The 11083-nt window shown below is 32.0% G+C and overlaps 1 protein-coding gene across 1 annotated transcript in view; it reads right to left on the bottom strand.

The window, feature by feature from the left end:
• Positions 1-501: 501 nt before the first annotated feature.
• LOC128235547 (ecdysone receptor-like) overlaps positions 502-11083 on the bottom strand; it is a 62313-nt gene continuing 51731 nt past the window's right edge. The window contains exon 7 of the mRNA XM_052950364.1: positions 502-8689. Coding sequence (XP_052806324.1) covers positions 8448-8689 — 242 coding nt within the window. The 3' untranslated portion in view covers positions 502-8447. The remainder of the gene's footprint in view (positions 8690-11083) is intronic.

Raw genomic sequence — 11083 nt, 5'->3', positions numbered from 1 at the left:
AATATTATATTATGTTCTGCACAACAATGTGCTAATCAAATGCAATTTAAGGCTCTTAAAATGCTTAAACCCCCATGAGCTTCAGGGTGCTTTGCCCCCTCTGCACCCCCACAAGGGCGCTGCCCTGGACCCGTAACCCCCCGCGAAAAAGTGGCGACAACTTTTTAGAACCCAGGGGGAACCCTATATATAGATTTTTTTATGTATATATGCATGTTACAAGAGAAAAGGGAAAAGTAGCCTTTGAATCCATGGTAATGATAATAAAAACATGGTATTTCCTTTCCATCACGGTACGCTGAGGAAATGCACTACATACTCAAATACTGAAACAGACTTAATGAAGTCGGAAAAAATAAATTTTGAAAATACCACTGCTTCATTTGATAGGAATAATAAAATAAGTAAGTATGATACTTTATTCAATTCACAATTCATTACCCTTGCAACTCGTATCGACATAAACCTACCTGAATCTATTCAAGATCAAACAAGACAAACTTAGTACCAGCATTGATTTATTTGAGCAATTTAGTGTGAGAGAAAAATACAAATATCCTAAATAATCATTGTTTAATATTAAACAACAAAATTTTATAATAGTCATTTTTTCACAGTAAAATAATATCCCTGTCCAACTGTAACAACAGTGTAAACCATTTGTGCTGAGTCAGGAGCAATTGTTTAATACGTATAATAATACATAATTAATTCATATAACCAAGAATGAGTGTGTGTAAAAGAGTATTTACTATTAACTACACCTGGTATATGTATTCAAAACAAATGGGCCAATTGTTCAGAATTTTGTTAACGTAAACAACGTTGTTAACGTCATTGTTGTTAACTTCCAAATCGTTACTGCGAGTTTAATGGGTTCAATTGTGATCTGCAGTATTTCTTACAGGATTTGAGACAACTGTTTAGCTGTGTACTTGCTTTATGTAAAACTATGAGCACATACTATAATTAAAGTTAGCAACGTAGCCGCCAACAACGTTTTCAACATTAACAAAGTTCTGAACAATCGGTGCGATGTCGAAAGATGCTAATGACACCAACAAATGAAATGAGAGCATTTTATCTCATAACAGCAGATAATGGCAAGCAAGTTGTTCCTATCTAATGAAATTTAACACAGAAACATTTACAGCATTGTTAACATTCTCATGAGAACACATGACGAACCAAACTTCACAGAATATCCACAATGTTCAATAACTATTGAATTGAATCTCTGTTAAATACCAGGTACATGTACATAAACAATTTTACCAGGTACACATAAAATTATACCAGGTGCACATACATGTTCAATTTTACCAGATACACATACATGTTCAGTTTAACAATATACATGAACATGTACAATTTTACCAGGTACTGACGTTTTTAAGTTTACCAGGTATATGTACATGTACCAATTTACCAGGTACATATACAAATTCATAATACAAATGAGATATAACAATATGAGGCATGGGGATCTCATGATTAACATTTTACTGTCAATAACATCTCATGATCTGGATGATAATAAATATCGTTAACAACTTTGATAATGAATATCGTTAACAACATGTAACTACCAATGTTATCCAAGTAATGATGGGGTAATATCATTTCATGATCTGGGTGATAACAAATATCTTTAACAACATGTAACTGCCAATGTTACCCACGTAATGATGGGGTAATATCATCTCATGATCTGGGTGATAATAAATATCGTTAACAACATGTAACTGCAAATGTCATCCATAATGATGGGGTTATATCACCTCATGATCACGGTGATAATAAATATCGTTAACAACATGTTAATGTCATGCCAATGTCACCCATAATGATGGGGTAATATCATCTCATGATGTGGGCAATAATAAATATCGTTAACAACATGTTACTGCAAATGCTACCCGAATAATGATAATCATTACATTTCAACAGAAGTAACATCACAATAATTTATAGACAAATATTCCAAGAAAATATATTAATAACAAGCATTTTCTATGTACAAAATGCACCAACAGTCCATTAAAATAAAAGAAACATAACCTTAACATTGCAGTTCTTCAAAATATCAGACATCAACATATTTTTCAAAACCTGGGATAAGCTATTCCTCATAATGGATAGATGGACATTTATTTAACTAAATTTAACACTTGCTGCAAGTATTAAATTTTAATTATCAAAGCTTTTAAAAAAATAAAATTGTCTCTAATCAAACCATACACTACATATACAGGTGGACTGCGATAAGTATTTTTTTCGGTATAATTTCAATACCAAAAAAACTCGCCGCCAAAATATTTTTTTTGTTTTAAGTCAGTTTAACTTTTTGCCAAAGCCATTATAAATCATAGTGTACAGTTTTAAATGGATAACTTCATGATCATATTCATCAAACACAAACTGTTTCAAAGAACTTCTGAAAAAAAAATCAGGAACAAAATTTGCAAAAAAATGAGGTAATCCTAAATATATGGTAGGTAGATACACATTGGAATGCTACAAAGTTGAGTTAAACATAAAATATATAAGCTTCTCGCTTGCTTGATTGAGCTTGAATAGATCTTAAAGGGACTAGACACCAGATGGTCCCAAAATTGGCAAATACAATTTTTCCATAAAACAAGACTAGAATTGTCAATACAAGCTTGTATGAGGCCAATAATAAATAATATTACAAGACTTAAATAATATTTTGTCGCTGTCTTAGCTGAGTTGACTTGTTAAAAATAGTGAATAAAGGTTTCCCAGTTAATAGTGTGTATATTTAGCATGTAAAAGTCACATGATTATAAGTAGAAATACATATTAAATTAAGTGGGATTTATATGGTTAACAAACCCAGTAAATTTTCGAATTGGAAAAAAAGCAAAAACTTCAGAAGAAACATATGTCATAGGCAATGTAATTATATAAGGTGCAATGTGTTGTACACAATGGTATCCAATTTATGTTGGGTTAATTGACAATTTTCTTTCTTTTTTTGCAGTTGTATCATCTGGTGTCTTGTCCCTTTGTACAAGATTCTGCTTCCAGTGTTAGCTTCGTTGTTCTATTCATGTTTAAACTAAACAATATTAAATAAAGAACTACAAACACTTTCAAATTAAAACTTGTTCAAATTTTTTTCTGCACGAAAAAGTCCTTGTGTTAATTTATTACTAATTAAAAGGTAAAGAATTAACAACAACAAAACCTTAAAATCAATGAAAATATATTTTAGTATACTTAAACAGACTGAAACAAATGTTACTTATTCAGCACATGTTTGTAAAATAATAAGATTTATGTCCAATTAAATATTGTAGAAAATGTTATTAGTTTCGATTAGACTTCGATGTATACCAGGTAAGGCCTAAAAAAAAAATACATTTGGTTCGGGTTACCCGACCCTACCTACGGAATAGGCGCCGACCCTACCGTTTTTATAGTCAATTTGAAAAAAAAAATGAAAAATGAAAAAAAAAATGAAAAAAATGAAAAAAAATCTCGTTTTTTTTTAAATTGCTTTTTAATATTAAGTTTAAACCTTAAATGCTTATACAGAAGATAGCTTTAACACCATTCTCCAATGATGAAAATTATTTTCTTATATAAAACCTAATAAAAAAAATAAATAAAAAAAAATAAAAAGCCTACCTACCCTACCTATTTTTTTTAAGGATGTAACCCTAACCAAACAATTTTTTTTTTAGGCCTAAGCTAGCTGTCTTGGGGAAATTTTGGAAAGCATCTTAGATTTAATAAGGGATTTCTATTATCATATTTTTCGCCTGAAGGATTGTAAAATTATTTGGCAAAATTACACTCACTAACTGAGGAAAGAATATAATATATTATTTTGAACATGGAACCTTGATAAAATAATGGTTGTTTATCCCCGATGTTTCGTTGTGTACCATGGGTGAGTGGGCTTTGAAAATCTTTAAATTATGAATTATATTAATGAGGCAATTTCATTGGTTTCTTAAGTCAATTCTTAACTTTTAAGTCAATATCCTAATTTTTTCATAGTCAAATTAAAAGATAAGTATAAGTGTTTTTAAAATAAAAGTATTTATATTATAATTTAAAAATGAATCAGGTTTAAGCTGAGTTTAAAAAGTGAAATTATTTTCTAAAACTCACTGTTTCAAATGGTGAGTTTTTCGAGATTTAAGCCGCCATTATATTTCAATAAAGCACTGGAAAGCATGAAAAAATTTGAACCAATTTTCTTTTTTTTCTTGAGAAACAAAATTAACAATTGATTCTTAAATCAATTTTTGAAAACATGTATTAACAGTTATATCTTATAGTTATTATAACAGTTATATTATTAATACAATCCATATTAAACGATTATTCATGTACTTTAATAATAATCCTCTATTTCAAACCTTAATTTTATACTGAATGATGTCGACTCAAAATCGGTTAAATAAATCTTTATAACATTCTGAATTGTGAAAAAAATCTGTTACAACTCGAAATTGGTTAAATAATTCTTTATAACATTCTGAATTGTGAAAAGAAGCTGTTACAAAATTGAACAGTCTTTACGTAATGTATGCACGATGTCTAGACAGACTACATAAAAAATTAAAATATAGCCTTTGGCTGGCTTTTTTTTTAAGCAGTATTGGTGACAGACTGTTTCAAAGTTGCAATACATTTTATCCAGACTGTTTACAAAAACCCATGAGAAAAGAAGAAATATGAACCAACATACAGTGTATAATTTTTGAAACCTAAGAGTTAAATGGGCCTTGTTACACACATTTGTGCAGCGTCTCATTAACATTTAGAAAGTGTTTTTTTTATCAAATTGGCCAAGGTTAATGTTTTTGCACACCGACGTCAAAAGCAAGGCCATCATGGTTGATACTAAATCTAAAAATTATCAATTGAATTATTCTCTTTTTCTAAAAAACTACAATTACAAACAGGCTTTAGTCATCATATTTGCATGATCTTGTGTTTCTTTGTTAACATAACTACATGATCTTGTTTTGTTTTCTTTTACATAACATCATAATCTTGTGTTTCCTTAATTACATAACTACATGATTTTGTTTTGTTTTCTTTTACATAACATCATGATCTTGTGTTTCTTTGTTAACATAATTACATGATCTTGTTTTGTTTTCTTTGACATGACTGCATGATCTTGTGTTTCTTTGTTAACATAACTGCATGATCTTGTTTTGTTTCCTTTACATAACTGCATGATCTTGTGTTTCTTTGTTAACATAACTGCATGATCTTGTTTTGTTTGCTTTACATAACCGCATGATCTTGTGTTTCTTTGTTAACATAACTGCATGATCTTGTTTTGTTTCCTTTACATAACCGCATGATCTTGTGTTTCTTTGTTAACATAATTACATGATCTTGTTTTGTTTTCTTTGACATGACTGCATGATCTTGTGTTTCTTTGTTAACATAACTGCATGATCTTGTTTTGTTTCCTTTACATAACTGCATGATCTTGTGTTTCTTTGTTAACATAACTGCATGATCTTGTTTTGTTTCCTTTACATAACCGCATGATCTTGTGTTTCTTTGTTAACATAACTGCATGATCTTGTTTTGTTTCCTTTACATAACCGCATGATCTTGTGTTTCTTTGTTAACATAACTGCATGATCTTGTTTTGTTTCCTTTACATAACCGCATGATCTTGTGTTTCTTTGTTAACATAACTGCATGATCTTGTTTTGTTTCCTTTACATAACTGCATGATCTTGTGTTTCTTTGTTAACATAACTGCATGATCTTGTTTTGTTTCCTTTACATAACCGCATGATCTTGTGTTTCTTTGTTAACATAACTGCATGATCTTGTTTTGTTTCCTTTACATAACTGCATGATCTTGTGTTTCTTTGTTAACATAACTGCATGATCTTGTTTTGTTTCCTTTACAATACCGCATGATCTTGTGTTTCTTTGTTAACATAGCTACATGATCTTGTTTTGTTTTCTGTAACATAATGGCATGAACTTGTGTTTCTTTGTTAACACAACTACATGATCTTGTTTTTGTTTTTTTTACATAACGGCATGATATTGTGTTTTTTTTTGTTAACATAACTTCATGATCTTGTTCTGTTTTGTTTTTTTTACATTACTGCATGATCTTGTATTTCATTTTTAACATAACTACATGATCTTGTTTTGTTTCTGTAACATAACCACATGATCTTGAGTTACATGTGTTTAAGTCGATGACAAACCCACATGATCATGTGCTATTTTTGAACATATAACCTCATGATCTAGTAATACCAATAAGAACACACTGGTTGACATAACAGCATGATCTTGTGTAAAAAGTGTTATTGCAGAAATTATAGAAAACAGCCTGTCAATATCTAGTTTTAATAATGCAATGGAAAACTTCAGGGAAAACATTTAAGTCATATATAAAACACAACCTGTTATAGACATCTAGTGCTTAATATATTCCAGCACTTTACAATGACATTTCCCGACAAAATAGCTTTGAGATTAAAGCCATACAATATTAGAGCGCAAAGATGTGTTGGTGGATTTTAAATATTAACATCAAGAATAGTTCTTTGTTTCATTTATATTTGTTAATCAATTTTGGTTGGATCACATTTTTGAATAACACCATAATGAAGCTACTATTATGATATGATATATTAAAGGGAGGTAATAATTTTTTAGTATGATCATAATTATATAGCAATTTTATTTATTGGTTTCTTAAATAACTGTGTCTATATAACAGAAGGCCTTCGTGAAAACTTTTAAAATATTCAAACTGAACATTTCATAACTTTAAAATGAAATTTTATCAGTAGCAATTTGTTGAATATTAATATCAATGGATTACCTTAAACCAACAAATTGTACATATGTTTCTATGTATCCAATGTTTTGGCATAAGAATTCTGAATCAATACATAACCTTTTTGCAAAACCTTAACAATTTGACAGTGAAGCAGTCTCAAGCATCAAAAAAGTCTTGATGAATAATAGAAGTTGCCTTGTTCTTCAAAAAAAAAAAGAAAGCATTATGACTATGAATCTAAACCTTTTTATTAAGCTACAGACACACCAAAGCTGAAATCAACATGGACCATCCCAGATTTACACGGAACATTTTCTGATCAAGAGATAGCGTGATCCTGGGTTGTCCGTGGTGGTCCTAGGTGTAATTAAGTTGATGGTCTGTAGACAATCTCATAACATCAGACGACCCTGATTACCCAACACGGCATCACAATGAATGAACACGAAGCCACACATATCACCCCAGTACCACCACAGCAGAGCCATGGACCATCCCTGATCAGCTACCGACTGTCCCAAATACAACAAGGAACTGATCCTGGATTGGCCAAATTTCAGTCTGAGAGGATTTGGGACAGTCCAGGAGGTCGGTGGGACTGGGGCTTTGCAGTAAAAAAAATAACCTAAATATTAATGATATTGCTGGTCTTTGAATGCCAAGGAAAAAGCAATGTTCAGGCAATTTACAGTTGATGCAAACATGCTTGAAGTCCACACAGTGTGTCCATTAAAGTTAATGCTATATTCATATAAAAATATGCATTTTATTATCTGAACTAAACAATACATAAGGAAATGCTGAGGCGACAAAGTTCAGTTTCTGAGATACAGTAAATGAAGAGACATTTTAAAAACATATAATAAAATAAAACAAAAATACATTCAGCCATTTAAGCAATGAAACAAATGGAGATGTACAATTAAATAGCACATCATTTACCTGTCATGTTTGAAAAACACTATGATGGAATATCCCATAACATACAAACATCAAAACATGAGCAGAAATAACTGTTATCGGAATTCAATCTGTTTGGATGTTTCCAGGATTCCTGCATGAACCATTGGGGACGAGGAAAACCAATCCATAGATAGAGAGTTTATACGATTTTACAAACTTTAATCTGTTACGGTGTTTCCAGGGTACCGGCATGAACCATCGGGGACGAGGAAACCTATCCATGGGTAGATAGTTAATGCGATATTACACAAGTTGCAACCTGATTAAAAATGTTTCTTTTCATGAAACTGTCAACACTTCAGGAAAGCTACAAATGTGACACAAATTTTGCACTGAATATGTAAAACAATAATTTCCTTTCGAGTTTTACTTAACAGTTAACCCAGTAACACGATGATACAGGAACCAGCCAAAAAACTCGAGCCTCACGAATATCAAGCCAAGAGGGAATGCTTACATAGAGTAAAACAAAATCGGTCGGAAATCGAGCCAAGAGATATCGAGCCAACAGGTTTCCACTGTATAATTATATAAAATAATGCGCATTCTGTACCTCACTTGATAGTGGAAACCCATCATGGAATCCCATTATACATAGAGTTCTGGATCGTTACGAGCCAATAACACTTTGAAATATAAATCCCTAGTATGTCAATCACCATGAGTATCAGGATCCCTGTATATAAATGTCCTGAACAATAAGAGGCATAAGACTTTCATCCATATGCATCATGGTGAGCATTTTCGAATGTTCCATGCTGATGCTGCGCAGGTCACTCAGTCTGATGAGGAGCTTGGCCAGGCATGTGCCCCCATGCATGCGTTTACGATTCACGTATTCTCGTAACGCATCAACGTATATTTTCTGTATCTGTTCGACCTGGTCTTTATTTACAAGGCCATGGCGCTCTGGAAAATGAATAAAAATGGGTTAGATTTTTTTCCACTAATGATGAAGCTAAGTGTGTGTATACCATGTATTAAATTGCATCATAAATGCTACGTCAGAAGGCAAAATTTTGCTTCGAATGATGACTTAGGGCAGTCTATGCCGCTTAAATAGTCCCACCTTCGTTTTATAACCAGAGTTTGATAAGCCTGATTATAACTGCGCTACGTTTCATTTAGAATGGTAAAAAGCAAAAAATTGCATTTATAACCGAATTCATCACGTAATATATACACACTTAAGCTATTTCATGTTTCAATGTTTATGTGTGTTCCACTGAGTGATTTCCATTCCACCCTCTTCTACGGCCATTTATACTACATTAGTCCTTTGAATCTTGTTTTCATGAAAATTTATGAGATTGCTCAGGGGAGAAAACTCTTCTTGCAATAAAATCGCCTTCAACATTTTTTTTTCAATTTAGAAGATAAGCCATGAATCATGTAGAGGTTTTGATTCTAAATATAGAAAAGATACACACGATGTTTTTTTATTAGGCCAAATAAAAAAAATGTCTTGTTTCTGGTCACCCGACCGACCCTACTTTTTACCCCCCGACCGTTTTTTTTTATAGCGTAAAGACCGTTTTTTATAATTAGCGTAAAGTGAGCCGGGATTCCCGGTCCCGGCGCCGAAGAGTAAACCGCGCTATCCGACAGTAATATTATATTCGTGACGTGTTTTTTATACGGCCGTGTCAATGATGGCTGGCCCTGCGCAGACGACGTCTGTTACGCATTTGATAGCCATAAAAATAGACAAATGTTCGCACTTCGACGGTTGTAGTGTCATTAAAGTTGCCCATTCGCAAACAACAATAAAAAGTCTTTTCATCGATTTACATGGCGAGCGAGAAAATGTCCGACTTGAAGCTAAATGTTCGGTAAGTTGTATGGTTGTTTAGATATCGTAAAAGGGCCATCGTAAAACAAATAATGCCTCGACCGAGAATGACAGTTATGGCACCGACATTTTCGTAATTCAAAAGACTATCTATACACATATACAAGGTTTATTTGAATCGGACGAATTAAGGCAAAATAATGCCGACGAAGCGTGAATCATTATGCTGAGTGAATGGATTTAAATACTTCGTCTCTCTCAAATACCGAACGTCATATTAAAACGTTTCATTTTTGGACCTTCGTTTTTAATGTTTTAAAGGATTAAAATTAATTTTCTGTATGAAGAACCATTGACATTACACTTAGTTAGGTGCCCGATACTATAATTAAAGCAGATAGAAGAATGAAGGGGCAATCTCTTATCTGGGTTATTTGATCAGTTTGCTTTTAATAAATAAAGTAGGAACTGTGGTCATTTAGATAAAAAGAGCTCCAGATATAAAACATATTTTGTGTTTTCATGATAAATATTTTCTTTGTGTATCCATCAAATCCTATCTTGTAACACCCAGCTTTTTGAGGCAATACTAGTCCTGCTCACATAGAAGATAGGGTTTGCTGGATAAATATAAAAGAGATTTATGTGAAGCTCTGCATATATTATTTACAGCTAAAGGTTATCACAGACATAGTTTTATGCATTGCATAAATCACTGAATCTAATAAAATGATATTTTGTCTCTGTGATGTTTAAATACCCAGTATTACGGTTTCTTCCATCCATGTTTATATTTGTTTTCTGACAAAGAATGACAATTGTTTCTTGAGATTATTTCAAATTCTAGTCTTGGACTTGTTGCTTCTTGTCATGTAATAGTGCTGTTGTTGTTCTGTTAAACTAATAAATACATAAATATGGTTATAAACTTGTGTCCAGTTTCCTTTAAGCCATATTTGATGATGTTGTATTGGCAGACAATATTTCATCATTTTTCAAACGCTATACTATTTCATTCCAAAGGTTTGAATAAAAAAAAAAAAAAAAAAAAAAAAAAAAAAAAACCTACCTACCGACCCTGTTTTTTTTTAGGCATGTGACCAGAAACAAGACATTTTTTTTTTTTTGGCCTTAGCTAAGATTCCCAAGAGGTCCCAAAAGCACCAATAAAAATGCATAATTAAATATTAATGATAACCAGACTTTCCAAGAAAAATGTCCCATGATACTAAATGTTTTATCAGCAATATCTGAAAAAGCCATGACATCAACTGAACTTTGAATAAAAGAAAACAACACTTAAGTGGGCTACAAATTTAGCAAATGAAATTGCAGAGGGCAATTATTTAGTACTAGGCTAAATCATTGCGAATTTCAACTTTCGCAGGTTTAAAGGTCTGCCTACTGTCACTCATCTGATACACATTCCATGTGTTACATTTCGCATTGACAATAAGTTATAGCCAAGGCCTAAAAAAAAAAATACATTTGGTTCGGGTTACCCGACCCTA

Source organism: Mya arenaria, chromosome 1 (genome assembly GCF_026914265.1).
Source record: "Mya arenaria isolate MELC-2E11 chromosome 1, ASM2691426v1".
In the NCBI taxonomy this organism is placed as follows: Eukaryota; Metazoa; Mollusca; class Bivalvia; order Myida; family Myidae; genus Mya; species Mya arenaria.
Note: the sequence above shows the minus strand (reverse complement) of the source record. Positions and strands in the feature narration are given on the sequence as shown.